This window comes from Sarcophilus harrisii, chromosome 2, assembly GCF_902635505.1.
Source record: "Sarcophilus harrisii chromosome 2, mSarHar1.11, whole genome shotgun sequence".
NCBI lineage: Eukaryota > Metazoa > Chordata > Mammalia > Dasyuromorphia > Dasyuridae > Sarcophilus > Sarcophilus harrisii.
The window spans coordinates 488,687,202-488,703,781 of record NC_045427.1 but is presented as its reverse complement, the minus strand read 5'-3'; the positions used below and the strand labels follow the sequence as shown (position 1 = coordinate 488,703,781).

Sequence of the window (16,580 nt, the reverse complement as noted above, 5' to 3'; positions counted from 1 at the left end):
TCACAAACTCTAGCAGGGAGTGGTTATTTCCTTTCAGAATTCCCATCATTTTAATATCCTTATTAGAACAAAATTCAGTATAAAATTTCCCTTTTTTGGCTCCTCCATCTTTTGAAGTGTGATATCATTAAGGCAAATAAAGCCATTAACTGCTTTGCTTTTGATAGAAGGCTCAAGTCCTTTTCCAGATGTCTCTGCCAGCCTTGTGATGTTACCCAAACTTATCTGTTTCCACAGGCAGATAACTCTGATGATAAAAATTACTCTATTCTTGCTATATTGATTTCCATGCAAATACATTCCAACTAGGCTTCTCCCTTCTGATTCCTTGATTTTCTCACATAGAATACTAATGTATATTATCGAGGTCCTCAAAGCACATGTTTAAATATTCTTTCCCCTCTTCCACCTGGTTGGATTTATTCACTTATTCTCTTCCTTTGTCATAACTTAAGCATCTTATTTTCTCAACAGTAGATCCAACATAACTATAAGACAGTGTCATTATAGTGCAAAGGATACTAGATAAAGAATTGGAAATCTGGGTTCAAATTCTGGCTATCGTTAACCATCTATTATCTGACTTTGAACCAAAATCATTCTTTCATCTGGACTCGTCTCCTTCTATGTAAAATAAAGTTAATATCACTTTTTCAAGCTAACTAAAAGGACTATTAGGAAGATCAAGTAGGATAATGAGTGTGAAAATATGACAAGTATAAAATTGGCATCTAAGGATAAAATAAGACTATTACTAGATAGTAAAAAGATTTTCCTTCCTCCTTGCCTCTTCCCCCACCCTCCACCCCCCTCCACGAGCTCCAACTATACAAGGATAGGAGAGAATTTTGATTTGAAGAACTAAGAGGTTTTAGGTCTAGTTTTTATTTTGGTACAAGTCAAGTGATATTTTACAAAACTCAGGTTTTTTAGTCCATCACAGTCTATGTTTCTAAGTGAGCAGGGCTTGGGGGCTGCTGGTATGTGTCTTCTGTCTTGTGAGCCATCTGTTTGCTTTGCTGGCTATACAGGAATTCCATTTGTTTCCTCTTTGCCTTAGCCCGTTTGATGGTTGTTTCAAAGAGGTGGCAGAAGAGCTTGATGGAGTCAGGGGAATCATCATTTCCAGGGATGGGGTATGAAATGAGGCATGGGTTGCAGTTTGTGTCCACAATGCCCACAGTAGGGATGTTCATCTTGGCAGCATCCCTCACAGCCACATGTGGCTCAAAGACATTGTTCAGGGTATGGAAGAAGACCATCAGATCAGGAAGACGGACTGAAGGGCCAAATTGGACAGGGGCATTGGTCAACAAACCGCCTTTAAAATATCTGGTGTGGGCATACTCTTCACAGTTCAGAGCCATTTTTTCTATCAGGTGGGTGAACTGCCGATTCCTGCTCACAAATAAAATAATTCCTTTCCGATAGGCCATGTGGGCAGTAAAATTCAGAGCCAGTTGGAGATGCTTGACCGTTTGGTCCAAGTCAATGATATCCTGCTCTAGGCGGGTCCCAAAGATGTATGGTTCCATAAACCTGCAAAGGGCATGCCATTTGAACACAAAGTATATAGTGTCAACTCAATCACCAGCAGCAATTAATACTTATGAGTTCTGGGTTTGGAATAAGGAAGACCCAAGTTCAAATCTGACCTCACATACTTACTGGCTGTTTGCCTCAGTTCCCCCTCCTCCCCCCCTCCTACTTTTAAAATGCATTTTTATCAGTTTCCAGGCAGTTTACTGAAGGACATTAAATATGAGATGTGAGTGCTTAGAAACAGGGACATGTGGACCTCAGCCTCTGGCCAAGTCTGTTGGAGAGCTAGACTTTCTGAGAATGGAGCTAGTTTTGCTCTCTAGTATATGGCTCCACACAAAATCCTTTATGATTTCCACAGCAGCTAGGGATACATTCAACAGTTTTACAAAATAAAAAAATAAGACTGCATCTCAAGGTGGATAAGAAGCTATATGCCAACACAATTCCCTGGAGAGATCAAAAACAGTTCTTCTCTTATCATTGGGGATTATGAGGGCTAGAATCTACCCTATTTACTTCCCCTACCCCTTTCCTTTCACAGGGGTCAGGCCAGGGAAAAGGAGTCAATTTCCAGACAATACAAGCCATCTGACAAATGTAGAAATAAAAGCAACAATGCTTGACTTTTAGAAGCTTATAGTGGAAGACAATTGGGAAAATGAGACATGGGAATAAAATAACAACAGCTAATATTTATAAAGTATTTACTAAGTGCTAGTTACTGTGCTAACCACTTGATAATCATTACCTCATTTGATCCTCATAACAACTCTGGGAGACAGGTGCTACTATTATTACCATTTTATATATGAGAAAACAGAGGCAAACAAAAGTCAAATGACTTGTCCAGATCATAGAATTATTAGTGTCTGAGGCTAGATTTGAACTGGGGTCTTCCTGATTCCAGGCCCAGCACTTTATATACTGTATCATCAAGCAAACAAAGATATCCATAATAGAAAGCATCCTTAATAAAACATCTACTGAATTAATCTTGAAAAACTTAGAAAATTACTATTTTCTAATCATGATTAGATCTGAAGCTCTAAAGTACTTCTTGAAATCCCACTTACAGACATTTGCTAGAACTCTCTTCTACTGGAAACATACAGCAAAGAAGGTTGAGCATACCTGTGACGACAACCTCTTTTATGTCCTAAATGTACTCTGGCATCAAAAAGAGTTTTGAGGGAAAACAGTTCCTTTATATTAAAGAAATCAGCATGTTTGAGGGGTTCAGTCAAAATCTTGTCATGAAGCTCTAGAGGAAGGAAAAACAAACTGGTGAACTTTAAAACACTATAAAAATAAATTTGCTTATTATAATAACATCTATTTTGAAAATGGACCTGGCAGAACCATACTTGGGGAAGACGCTATGGTAGAGATTTGATTTTGGGGCTTCATTGGAAGCCCTGTGTTTGTATCTTACCTCTAAAACAGACTGCCTGAGTGACTTTGGTCTGATTTCCCCGAGTCTCAGACTCCTCATCTATAACTATGGGAGCCGGACTAGAGGATTTCTGAAGCATTTTCCAGTTCTAATTCCTAGGATGCCAGGTTTTCTAAAAGAGGATTCTCCCCAACGCCCCCCAAATACCTCAATGAACCTAAAAAACATATGTGAAGAACTTATTTCAGGAAAACTAAGGGTTGGATTTGGAATCTTATCACAAATGAGACCCCTTCCCCTTTCTGAGATTCAATTTCCTTATCAGCAAAATGAGAGAGGACTACATGATCTCTTTTAACTTTTATGATGGCATAGTGAAAAGGGTTATGCAGAAAACCTGCATTCAAAAATCTGGCCTTGCTACTTCCTAGCTGTGCAACTTTAGGTAATTTAGAAGTATATGTGGTCCCGGGTTATTTTTACCTTCTGAATCCAATTCTCCCTGTGCAACAAGAAAACTATTTGGTTCTGCACACATATATCGTATCTAGGATATACTAGGACATAATCAACATATATAGGACTGCTTGCCATTTAGGGGAGGGGGGGAGGGAAAAATCGGAACAGAAGTGAGTGCAAGGGATAATGTTGTAAAAAAAATTACACTGGCATGGGCTCTGTCAATAAAAAGTTATTTAAAAAAATGAATGCTAGGTAATTAAGAATGCTAAGGATTATCACATTGAGTTTGTATAAGAGCAACATGAAACTCAAAGTTAAGTAAAAATATCCATGGAAAACCCTGAAAAAAAAAAACATAAGGGAACAGGAGGTCACTTTGGCTGCAAATAAACCTTATAAAGGAGAATAAGGTGAAATCAGTCTAGAAAAACAGTTGGGGCCTTATTTTGAAGTAGTTTTAAATACAAAGTAAATTCTTGTTTTATTCTAGGTGCAATAGGGAGCCATAGGAGCTTCTTGAACAGGGAAGTAAGGAAAATGACAGAGTATTGTATCAAGCTTGCATCCAGCTTTTATGATTCTAAAATAAATGCTCTTTTAAAATGTTAAAAAAAAAAAAAAAAAAAGTATATGTGATATAAATGGGAAGAAAACTAGAGCCAGAGGATTCAAGTTTGAGCTCTGTATATTATGGGTATGATTCTGGGCTTCAATTTCCTCATCCATAAAAGGAAAAGGATAAAAGCATTCATATACTGTTTCTTTTGGGGCCTGGCACTATGCTAATGATTAACAAATATCGTATCATTTGGGCTTTACAAAAACCCCGTTTTTGTATTTGCACATGAGGAAACAGGCAGGCAGAGACTAATCAATTTGTTCAGGGTCATACAACTAGTCTGGGGCCAGATTTGAACTCATCTCTTCCCGACTTCGGGCCTAAGTTGCATCGCTGTGACATCCAGGCACTGTGTCGGTGCTAGAACGTGCCCGCTGGCATGAAGATTAAATCACTCCACTAGAAGTACAGAATGGCTCTGGAGAGCTGGAAATGATGAGGATGGGTCCGAGACGGAAGCCCGAGATGAGGCACTTAGGTAACAGAACGGAGACCCTCATTGTGCAGGAGGAGGAAGTCCTTAGTCCCGGGGCATTCGCGCAGTAATGGTAGGGCCACCGCGCCGTCCTCTGTAAGGAACCCCCCGTTTCCCCGGTAAATGGAACATTACCCCTGTCGTCCCCTTGCTGGACAGTCCCGGCAGCAGGAAGGGCACCGTACATCCGAAGGCCGGACTGCGAAGCCCACGGGGAGGCCTTGCCAAGGAGCTCCCACCGGGGGAGCCTGGACGCGGTGCCTGGGGAAGGGGCGGAGGAGCAGTCTTAGAGGCTTTACGGGTCCCGGACAGGGCCAGAAACGGAGCCCTTGTCAGGACGCTTTTCACATACATAGAACAAGACACACAGAACCGCAAAGCCGGCCACGCTGAAGCACAGCCACACAAACCAGCCAGAAGCTCCTCCAGGACTCCCGGCTCGGGGACTACGTCGGCGTCCTCCACTCCCCCCTTCTCCGCATGCCTTTCCCACCGCCTCCCTTTCTCCTTCCCCCCCATTCACTGCTTTCCTCTCCCCCCTGCCCTCCCCTCCTCCTCTCCGGCTCCTTCCCCGGCGCTCCGCTCCCCTCCCCCCACTTCTCCCCCGCTCCGCCGGGCCGGCGCACAGCGCGGGAGGGGAGGGGGAGCGCGGCCGGGGCAGCGCCGAACGAGACACGCCGCTCCGAACGCTCGCTCGCTCGCTCGCTCACCCGCCCGGAGTAGCGGCAGCGGGGCCTGCGCCAGAGCCATGTTGCGGGCCAGCCCGGCGTCCCCTGGAGGAAGAGCTCGCGTTAGCGCGCCGGAAGAGAGGGCCCTGCCCTCGTCTGCGTTCCCGACAGCGCCATCTGTCGCCCAAGCGGAACCGGCACAGGCTCCCGCGCCAGGGGGGGAGTGTCCCTGCATCTTCACGCATAACTTTATATAGAGTAATGTAACTCACACATAACATATAACGCAACATTATGTGATACAATGTTACAGATTGTGGGACAATGTAATTATATACAACATACATTTATATGTGATATGAAAATTAAAACCTTTTGCTTAACACCTTGCTGTAAAATCAGTGCCCATCCCCCAGCCACTCATCTTCCACCTCAACCCTGAGGAAAATAAACTTTTCTCTCTTTGAGAGCAGGGATTTGGGATTTCACTCCCTCCCTCCCTCCCTTCCCCTTTCTCACTCGCCTCTTTTCCTTTCCCTCGTGTCCCTTCCTCCCTTCCTCTTCAGCTCCCCTCTTTTCCGTTCCTCCTCCCACTCCACCGCCCTCCCTGCTGCCTTCTTTGCACAAAATGCTCTTACTAAAGATTGATTGATTGACCGTACGAACCGACGGCAGAAGGACTGAAACCCCATTCTCACTTCTGTCAGCCACCTGCTTACATCCAGAGGGGAGACGCTGTCAGCAGGTATCGGTCTTACCTGGAGAACCAAAGAGAAGAAGAGCCACAGGCTGAGAGGCTAGGGGTTAGGGATGCTTCTTATCATCCACTCCTTCTTAAATAAATGGTACTGGCTGATTACAGCGTGTCAGCAGCTCCTTTCTCCCTTTATTAAAAATTTAAATAAAAGTCCTACAGTGACCTGAAGAGGCTCATGTTAAGTTCATCCAAGAGTCACACTGCCGTTAATGGGCCTTTATTAAGCACTGTGTGCCAGCCTTGTCGTCTAAGTACTAGGGATACCAAAAAAAAGAAAAAGGTAAAAACAAGACCCTGGACTCAAGGACTTCACATTCTAATCAGAGACAAAATAAGCAAACCACTAAGTACAAACAAGGTATATACAAGAAGATAACCTTAAAGGGAAGGCACTGAAGGGAACTGATAGGGAGGAACCATAAGTTCCTACAGTGCCAGGCACTGTGCCAAAGGCTTCTTGCAGAAGTTGGGATTTCACCTGAGATGTGAAGGATGCTAGGGAAGTCAGGAGGCAATGCATTTCAGCCAGTGAGAAAGTCGGGAGTAGAGAGCTAAGAATGTCTTGTGGGACAAACAGCCAGGAAGATAGCATCACAGAGTATGGGGAAGATAATGAAGTGTGAGACTGGAAAGATAGAAAAACACCCCATTAAGAAGGCCTTTAAAAACCAAAGGATTTTGTATTTGATTTTGGAGGTAATAAGGAGCCATTGGAATTTATTGAGTAGGGTGAAGAAGAGGCCGCCTTGTGAGCACTGGTAACATGGCTAGGCCTGTGCTTTAGGAAGGTCACTTTGTCAGCTGAAAGATGGACTAGAATGAAGAGGCAAACCATTTTTGCAAATTATTCTATTTCTTGCTAATTCAGAAGGCAATACTTAAAAACAATTTTAATAATTGTTATTTTTAATATGAACTTGACTTGTATTAACAAGCATGGACAACTGCACAGGACAGAAAATGAAGATTGTATATAAAAATCAATTTTGATGAACAGCTTTTAAAAAAAAGTTTATATTAAATTTAATACAATAATGTCAATACTCTATATATAAAAGTCTCTGTACAATCATCAACATAAAGAAAGGGTTGGGCTAAGTTATTTATTCTTTGAAAGCTTGGCTCAAGTGCCACATTTGTTACATGAAACCTTTTCTGATAATCTCCCCCATTCCCATGTTACCTTATAGTTATTAGATATTTTGTATTTGCCTTTATGAGTTCATGTTGTTTCTTTTTTTTCTTAAAGGTTTTTATTTTTTCAAAACATATCCATAGATAATTCTAAAACCTTAGTCCTTGCAAAACCTTGTGTTCCAGTCCCCCCTACCCCCCTTCTCCCATCCTCTTCCTCTAGATGACAAGTAGTCCAATATATGTTAAGCATGGTAGGGATATATGTTAAATCCAATATATGCAATCATATTTATATAATTATCCTGCTATACAAGAAAAATCAAATCAAACCACAAAAGAAAATGAAGAAAATAAAATGCAAGCAAACAACAAAAAGAGTGAGAATACTATGGTGTGAACTACACTCAGTTCCCACAATCCTCTCTCTGGGTGTAGATGGCTCTTTTGATCACAAGATCATTGGAACTGATCTGAATCATCTCTGTTGAGAAGAGTCTTGTACATCAGAATTGATCATTGTATAATCTTGTTGTTGCCGTATACAAATTGTATAAGATGTATAGGGATGAGTATACGATGTATAGGGAAATGAGCAGATACACTGGTTCTGCTCATTTCACTTATCAGTTCATGTAAGTTTCTCCAGGCCTTTCTGAAATTATTTTGCTTATTTTTTCTTATAGAACAATAATATTCCATAACATTCATATACTATAACTTATTCAGCTCTTCAATTGATGGGCATCCACTCACTTTCTAGTTCCTTGCCCCTATAAAAAGGGCTGCCATGAACATTTTTGCACATATGGGTCCCTTTCCCTCCTTTAAGATCTCTCTAGGATATAATCCCAGTGGGAACACTGCTGGATTAAAGGGTATGCACAGTTTGATATCATGTTGTTTCTTTAGACAAAATATAACGTTTCCTTTATATCTCTAATTCCTAGTATATAAAAGTTTCTTAATAAGTGTTCATTGGTTGATTAATTAACAATCCTTTTACCTTTCTAGATACTATGTGGGTGATTTGAGAAACATCGAAGGATGTCTAAATCAAAGTTTCTATCCTCAGGTATATATAATGATATGGTTAGGGAATACAAAATTAGCCCATTAAACAACTAAAGAATATGAACCAGATGATAACTTTGTTAAAATATTAATAACTGAGACCTATGAAAAGACATAGAGTGGAGGGACATATATGGACAGGAATGGGCAAAGAGCAATTTATATGCTCTTACTATGTATCAGACATGCAAATGCATGGCATTGAAACAGAGTATTCTATATGAGGAATAGCAAGAAGATCATGGTATTTGGATCATAGTGTATATGAAGTCCAGTGTCATTATATTGTAGAGTAGATGCTGGGGGGAGTAAGTATAAAATGACAGGGATGGTGTTAAGAGTACAGGTTGTAAAGAACCTTAAATGCCAAATAAAATAATTTATTTAGATTATAGAAGTGAAAGGTACTCCCTGGCATTTATTGAGTGAGTGTGTGTGTGTGTGTGTGTGTGTGTGTGTGTGTGTGTAAGGAAAGGGGAGATATTATCAGCTCTCAGCACTTTAGGAAGATTTGTTTGCACAAATGGAGATTTGCTAAATAGAGAATGGAGGAGTAGAGAGACTTGTGACAGGAAGACCAACCAATTGTCTATCTCTGAAGTGCAAAGAACCTGTATAAGGATAGTGGCAGCTTCAGAGAAGGGAAGAAACTAAATAGGAAAGATGCTGTAAAGATAAAATTGACTGGCCTTGGCAATACATTGAATGTGTAGGGTGAGAGATAGTGACAAGTTGAGGATGACACCTAGATTGCAAGCCTGGTTATCCTTGACAGTAATAGGGAAATTAGAGAGGGGAGGGTTTAGGGAGAAAGAGAATGAGTTCAATTCTGGATAGGTTGAGTTTAAGATGTCTAATATTATCTAGCTTATAAGCCTAGACGACTTGAAGGATGATGTTGTCTTGAACAGTAACAGGGAAGCTGGGATGAGGGTAGGATTTGGTGGGGGATTGGAGCAGCAAGGAGTGCACTCCAGGCACAGATTCTGGGACTGAAGTAAAAAAAAAAAAAAAAAAAAAAAAAAAAAAGACTCATCTACTTTTTCATCGCATTTCATTCTCTTATATACTTAATAAAATATGACAATAGATAAGCAAGATTATTTAGTGTTTAATGTTTGTCATTGAAATCTTTTCTTTTTTTTTAGTTTTGTTTTAAAGGTGCATTCATTTTACATTTGTGGATTTATTATTGCCTTTAAATACTTCGAAATACAACATTTAAATTAAAATGAGTTCTTTTGCATTTGTTGATACAGATTGTAATAAAAACTTTTTGTGGTGTGTGCTTAAAAATTCAAATCTGATCTCAGACAGTTGTGTGACATTAGGCAAGACACTTAACCCTTTTTGTCTCAGTTTGCCTCATTTGCCAAAGGAACTGGAGAAGGATATGATAAATTGCTCCATAATCTTTGCCAAGAAAAAGTGAACACCGAAAATGGCTGAACAGCAACAACATAATGAATCCCAATTTGGAGATGTTTAGTTTAAGATGCAATCCAATTTGAGGCTTCAAAGAGACAGTTGGTAATGTGGACCTGGCAAAATTAGGGCTAAGTATAGAGAGCTAGGAAAGTAATCATTAGAATAAAGAAGATAGTTGAACCTATGGGAGATGATGAGATTATAGAGGATAGAAGGAAAAGAGAAATTGTTTTAGGTTAGAATCATGGAGGATACCCACAGCTAAGTGAGCATAATCTGGATGAAGGATCAGAAAAGGAAATTGAGAAGGAACGGTCAGACAGGTAGGAGGAGAAAAGGGAGAAAGCAGTATCACTGGGAGAGGAGAGAGTCTCCAGGAGGAGAGGCTGAGTGACATTGTCAAAAGCTGAAGATCGCTCAGGAAGCATAAGATTGAGCTGGATCTTAAAAGATTGAGCAGGGTCTTTAAAAGTGAGCTTTAGATACCTGGGTTTGGAATCAAAGAATTATGAAAACTCAGAGTTGGAAGGGGCCTTAGATATTCATTTTCTCGCAGGTGACTAGCATAAATGGGTTCATTAGTAACACTTAGTTTTATTTTTTGCACCTTAGTTTTAATGAGATAATGTACCAGCCATTTCACTATATAGTGACTTGTAAAACACATACAAACACAATAATAATAGAAGCAGTGTAGAGAGACAGGTTTTTTTGTGCCAAAGTACAGATATGCATGACAAAAACTAGAATGTGGGCTAGAGGGGTAGATAATACAGACCTTATCTTAGGTTACCTTCTGTCCTGGTTTAAATTTATTTGCAGTTAAGCCAAAGAGAATCTGAGGGATCTGTAAGAGAGGCTAACCCTGTTGGGTTATCTCTAACAGAATGCTTTGAACTCTGGCCCAGGGGGCACTCTGCCTGGATTTTATTAACCCCTTATGATAACTGTCACCACAAAGCAAACTCTGGGGGAAGGAATGGAAGGTTCTAGACACTATACCTACACAAGTTTTTAACTTTGGGGTCCATGAACTCATAGATTTAAAAAATCTATAGAGGGTCTATAAACTTGGGATACTTAAAATACATATTTATTTTCATTAATCTCTAACTGAAATGTAGTGGGGTTTTTTTCAATTATGAATGTTGGCAAATATCCTGAGGAGGGATAAGTACTCATGTTTTATCAGGCCATCAAAAGACTTGATGATACACAAAATAGACTCCCTGCTTCAGCAGAATGAAGACCAAAAAGCAGAAATGCCATATGTACCAGAAAAGGAGAAACATGAGCTCTAGAGGGACACCAAACAAGAGAGAAGCCCAGCAATGCCAGAGGAGGGATGTAGCCTGTAGGCCCAGAAGAAATTATTTTGGCATGATGGAGCCAGGCTGAGCAGACATACCTTGTCCCATGAATGGATTCTTCTGTACCAACTTGGGATATATGAATTAAGGCTGCAAATCTACATATATTTCTCTGTGCAGGTCTCTGATGCTTTATGCTTATACATGTTCATTCTTTCCCCCACTAATGGTGTACTTTTTGTTTTCAGGAAGAGTGACCATCTATATTTATAGGGAAAATAAAATCTTTTTTTCCCCCATAATTCTATTTCATGAAATTACTTTCTTTTTAACTGTGTCCTTTAGCAGATTAGAGGAAAAAAAGACATGAGAATTGTGATCTATTATTATTTTTGTGGATGTAAACATGGAGAGCACATTGAACTTGGGGTAGCTATTCTGGGGACACTGTGTGTGAGAAGAGAGTGCCACAGGTGCTAAAATGGTGATGATAGTGAAATAGTCATGTAAAGCTAGTGATTTTGGTGACCTGGCATTTACATTGTTATTGGATTTCTTTTTTTTTCTTCTTCTTCACCATAAATATCTTTATTAAGTGTGAAAATACATCAGCATAAAAATAGTACCCACCTTGGTAGACATGTCTGAGACCCAGTTCATTGTGTTATAGGTGTCTTCTTTTATATAAAACATTCAAAAATTTAAGATACATTAAGTTAGTCATCTCATTTAAATAGTTGATCTATATAGCTTTAGGGTAGGAATAGTTTCTCACTTATAGTAAGAAAGACCACCCATTTTTAACCTCTCCCAATCTTTCTCAACCTGTAGAGGTTCATAAATGTAAATAAACAGACAACAAAATTTTGTTACTCCAGAGCCATGCAGCAGCTAATTTATCTTAAATCAGACGGCAAGCAAGAGATCTTTGAAATTTACTACATTTTAAACAGGATTAACAAATAGTGATTAACAGGAATGATCTATGATTTAGAGTAAAACTGTATTAGTCATTGAAGAATTACATTTGCTTTTCTCCTTCCTTTCTGAATGCTGAAAAGGAAGCTATAATCAACAAGTAAGTCTATACAGATTTATTTTACAACTATTCTTTTAACATAAGGTCAAATATTTTTGCAAGGCAAAGTAAAAGGTGTACTATCACAAGAAGGCAAAAACTTGGCTAATTAATTCTCCCAGTGAAAATTTTCACTTTTCACCATGAATAAAAGACACCATTGTGTATATATAGTGATTCTAAAAAGTATCTTTAAATTATCCTCTTTTTTTAGGGGTAAGGCAGTATTTTTTCTTTTAGGTGATGAGCAGTTTTAGAGGCCTTTGTCAGAGACCAAAAGTTTCCTAAATTCTTTCATATTGACACTTAAAAAGCTAGACTACTATTGATCTTATATAGAAAGCTGATAATTGGCTAATTTTTAAATATAAAATTCACTTCAGCAGAGGCTCAAATTGTTTAATTTTCATTTATTCATGGTAAAAAGCACAAACTTCTGTACATACTTTTAGATTTGTCAATGAGTTTTAAACCCACCCTTATTAAGACTGCTTTTGCATCATGTACAGATTAGTGTATTTAATTTATATATATATTTACCACAGATAACTCCCATTAGAGCAGCTTTATTCCAATGGAATAAACCAGTGACATTTTATTTATACTTACTTATTTGGACTCACAGAATCATAGTTTTAATACTGAATGAGCAATATTAATTTTTAAATGGACTTATAGTTCCTTGATTCCATAAATGTTTATTTGATATTCCATATGCATTTTCTCCAAGGAACAAAAAAGTTTATTATTACACCATATTAAAGAACATGGCTTGTCAATCTAAAATAAAATTGAATTCTGTTACATAAACAGAGTTCTGAAAATGGCATGGAATTGTATTGTACCTTTAAGAACAAGCTACTTTCGAGTCAAGTTCTAGGTTGCTTAGCAACAGAATGTTTGCTGCCCTGAAAAACTCAGTTTAAGTTTGCCTCTTCTCTTTCTTGTGTTTCCTCCCAAATTGTTTCTCTGTTACTAGGGAGGGGAAATGCCCCAGGAAGCCCCTCAACAATCTTCTGGACATAATGAACAAAAGGCAGAAGAAGGTTATTTGGAGAAAACCAGTGATTATTACCGAGTGAGCCAAAATTTGCCGGCCAGGTTCAATAACCCTGGGTGGTTTCGGGGCTACAGGTAAGAAAGGGAACCTTACAAGGATAATATGGTAAAGAAATGGGAGGCAGGGAGGGTTTTACAGAAGAGGAACTAGCAATGAGGTCTTCAAAAGCAAAACGTCTAGACTTCTCACCTAACATGCCTAGGCTACATAATTAAAAGACACAAAAATAACCTGATCAATTAAATTAGGGCAATAAATTGTTAGGGGCCTCAACCTGTTTCCATAGTGGCTGCATTTAAGTCACATTATATAGGTTCCTCTCCTTGAAGTAGCCCCTGAAAAGACTAAAGTTGAAGGGGCTCCAGTAGATCAACCTGGAAGTCTGTCTAGAAGCTGTAACCGTGGGTTCTGACCCACTAATCCAGAATTCTGCCTCTTCAAGGTAAGATATCTATGGAGTGAGTGTTTTCAGAGTCCTCTCAGAACACATTGCATTTTACATGCAATACTTACATACTTGAGCTAATCTCTATAAATTTAAGGGATTTAGAGGGAGGGCTGACCTAAGGGGAAATAAGAGGGACTCTGCCATCTGTTTTGTTTAGGCAGTTGGAGGTGGGGTAGGTGTGGGTGGGCAAGGGCCATCAGAAACCAAATTGGGCATAACCAGAGACAGGGAGAAAATAACAGTCCCTTCCAGCTGCCTCTTTTTACTTTCTTCTGGGAAGTCAATACTGCACAATAGTTTTCAACTTCCCTATCCCTTACATACCCTCCCCTTTTCTAGAAAGGATTCCTCTAGATTCTCCTAGTGTTAGTCTAGACAAAAAAAAAAAAAAAAAAAAAAAAAAAAAAAATTGTCACTAAAGTGATCTGGAATATGACTAGATAAAATAATAGAATTCATAGTAAAATATGTGTGTGTGTATGTGTGTGTGTATGTGTTTAACAGGATTAAGGAAACTCATCCAGTATACAGGACATCTAACCAAACATATGGTAGCAGAGCACCTACTGTACATGAAATGCCTGTAAGTATGAAATAAGACACAAGATTTCAATGGAAGAAGAGACTGAAAAATTTACTTACTGGCTTAAAGAGAGACAAATTGGGAGAGGGGGAGAGAAGATGGAGGTGGGAAACCAAAAGTGGCAACCTGAAAAGAGTAGTATAGTGGGTAAAGGCACAGAATTGTTACATTCCATCCTTCCTTTTAGTGCTATTCAATTAGTTTCCTCCCATATTTGGAATGGTTGACTCTCCTTCGTATTTTGGGTTCCCTCAAAATCCGGCTTAAATGTCACCTTCTACTAGAAGTTTTACTGATTCTCCCTCCGCCTCTTCCCCTCCTCCCACTTGTACTTTTCTTTCTGAAACAATCTTCCATCCACTCTGTATTTATCTTGTATGTACTTATTTACATGTTATTTCTTTCATTAGAGTGTGAGCTTCTTGAAAAAGGGAACCATTATACGTTTTTTTCCCCTCTTTGTAGCACAGTCTCTGGCACATAGTAGACACTTAATAAGTCCTCTTTGAGGATTTATTGTGAGGGGAGATGCTATGTTACTTAAGTAAACTTTGCATTTTCCTCAGTAATGGGTACAATTGTTCTTAAATACAGTCTATTGAATATATTATCTGGGGAAAACATCTGACCAGAAGTCTGTGTCACTTAGTTTACTAGGTCTAGTAAATAATTGGTCATTTTCCAGGTATATCTGACTTTTCATGACCCTGTTTGGGGTTTCCTAGCAAAGTTGGAGGAATGGTTTGTGATGTCCTTCTCCAGCTCTTTGACAGATGAGGAAACTGAGGCACATAGTGTTAAATGATTTACCAAGGATCACAAACCAGTACTAGTGTCTGAGGCTAGTTTTGAGCTCAGGAAGATGATTTTCCTGGCACACTATCCACCATGCCACCTAGTAGGCCTAAACAACCTTAAATTACATAGAATTATATCATGAAGATTTAAAACTAATTTTATTTCTGAAAATATTTTACCATTGATAGCATCTATAGCAGTATTGCAGTGATTAGCAATACAGCTATTGAGAGAGTTTCATAGAGCCAAAAGTACACCATATGGAGCCAGAAAAATTGGCTTCTAATCCTGGCTTGGCCACTTACTAGCTATGTGACTTTGGGTAACTTTTAAATGATGAAAGGAGTTATTTAACTTTTCAATAGTCTAGTATCCTTATCTGTAATACTTGTCAGTATTATATACTATATATATGTATATACTATATGCTTGGGGATGCTGAAAGAAATGCTTTGCAAAGTATTATAAATAAACTAACTAAAGTTTTCTTTCTTTTTTTTTAATTTCAGAAAAGTTTTCATACTAAATCACATACCTTTTCTAAACATTATGAAAAATGTGGAATGTATAGAAACAATGGTTTCAATGTCTACACTGACAAGAGCATTGTGACAGGTCCTGATAATTTCATCACGTATTATGATCGATTGAACTTCCATCCCAGTTACAATGTTAATAAACCATCAATCTGTGATTAATGAGCACCTCCCCCTCTCTCAATGGTAATCCTGTTTCTAGATTGCTGTATTCTGAATAATCAGTGTAATTAGTTCCTGTTAAAATAATTTGTTTTTTTTTTTTTTTTAAAGTATGGCTATACTGAACTTTCCTAAAAACTTCTGCATATTTCTGAGGCAGTAAAATGTACAAAGCACCATGATCTCTTGTTTTAAGTTCATTCTTGTTTTAGGTGTAAAAAAATTAATCTTTTATTAAACATTTCAACTAAGATAAAGATAGAAATACACTGAATTCTATGAATTGGCTGAAATGGATGATCAAGGTCCAGGTTTTTCACAGTGCTTGGTTATTTAATTGATAAATGGATATAAAATAAATTCTCTATAGTGTTACCTGGAAACATTTTCATGCCCATATGGAAATGCCACTGAAGATAAAACATAATGGAAGGATTTTGGATGATTCCTACCACTCACATTCTACTCAAGTGCTGGCATGGTGAAAGCCTCTGCTAAGATTCACTAAGCTAAAAAGTCTGTGTCTTATTGGAAGACCAGCCAGCCAGGTTTGGAAAGGCTTATCATCAGGTTAACTGCCAGGGAATGGACTTTTCTGTTATAGTAAATGGTCTTTCAGAATTGCCAAATTGCGGAGGGACTACAATCTGAATACCTAAAGATGATGAAATAACAGATCCTTAAAGTACAAAAAAACACCATGGATACAGCATGGAGGCAAGTTTCATTTGCCAAGGTGATGTTATTGTGGTCATTGTCTCTCCAATTCAGAGGATAATTATAAGGGGTGGAAGTGTTAGGGTAGGGAATGGGGAATGGAAGAAAATTGATATTATTTTTAAATCTTGTTTTATATTCTTAAGTAACAGGCAAATGAAACAGTTAAAATTTCTCAAAAGAAATCCTTGATTAATACTTTCTGTTAATGGCCTGTGATAAATATTTTCCATTATATTTTATTATTATGGATATGTTGTTTAAAGGATTTCCTTCAAAAGTCTTCTTCTCACTGAAAAAATGAGAAGAATTCAAACACTGTGGCTGTTTACT

The 16,580-nt window shown here is 38.5% G+C and overlaps 2 protein-coding genes across 2 annotated transcripts; one reads left to right on the top strand and one right to left on the bottom strand.

Moving 5' to 3' along the window:
* Positions 1–846: 846 nt before the first annotated feature.
* On the bottom strand, positions 847–5,309 carry MRPS2 (mitochondrial ribosomal protein S2). Its single transcript, XM_012553996.2, has 4 exons — positions 5,205–5,309; positions 4,630–4,755; positions 2,677–2,806; positions 847–1,539 (listed from the first exon to the last, which is right to left on the bottom strand). The coding sequence occupies exons 1-4, from the start codon at positions 5,242–5,244 to the stop codon at positions 945–947; spliced, it is 891 nt and encodes a 296-aa protein (XP_012409450.1). The 5' UTR covers positions 5,245–5,309; the 3' UTR covers positions 847–944.
* Positions 5,310–12,824: 7,515 nt separating this feature from the next.
* Positions 12,825–15,706, top strand: C2H9orf116 (chromosome 2 C9orf116 homolog). The gene is made up of 3 exons (XM_003757462.3): positions 12,825–13,077; positions 13,956–14,034; positions 15,342–15,706. The coding sequence occupies exons 1-3, from the start codon at positions 12,932–12,934 to the stop codon at positions 15,528–15,530; spliced, it is 414 nt and encodes a 137-aa protein (XP_003757510.1). The 5' UTR covers positions 12,825–12,931; the 3' UTR covers positions 15,531–15,706.
* The last annotated feature ends 874 nt before the right edge of the window (positions 15,707–16,580 follow it).

Excerpts from the sequence above, each read along its gene's own strand:
- C2H9orf116 (XM_003757462.3), top strand. The coding sequence starts at position 12,932 with ATGCCCCAGGAAGCCCCTCAACAATCTTCTGGACATAATGAACAAAAG. Across the intron at positions 13,078-13,955 it reads GGGTGGTTTCGGGGCTACAG|GATTAAGGAAACTCATCCAG; the intron begins GTAAGAAAGGGA and ends TGTGTTTAACAG. Across the intron at positions 14,035-15,341 it reads CTACTGTACATGAAATGCCT|AAAAGTTTTCATACTAAATC; the intron begins GTAAGTATGAAA and ends TTTTAATTTCAG.
- MRPS2 (XM_012553996.2), bottom strand. The coding sequence starts at position 5,244 with ATGGCTCTGGCGCAGGCCCCGCTGCCGCTACTCCGGGCGG. Across the intron at positions 4,756-5,204 it reads GCTGCCGCTACTCCGGGCGG|GCACCGCGTCCAGGCTCCCC; the intron begins GTGAGCGAGCGA and ends CCCCTTCCCCAG. Across the intron at positions 2,807-4,629 it reads CCAGCAAGGGGACGACAGGG|AGCTTCATGACAAGATTTTG; the intron begins GTAATGTTCCAT and ends TCCTTCCTCTAG.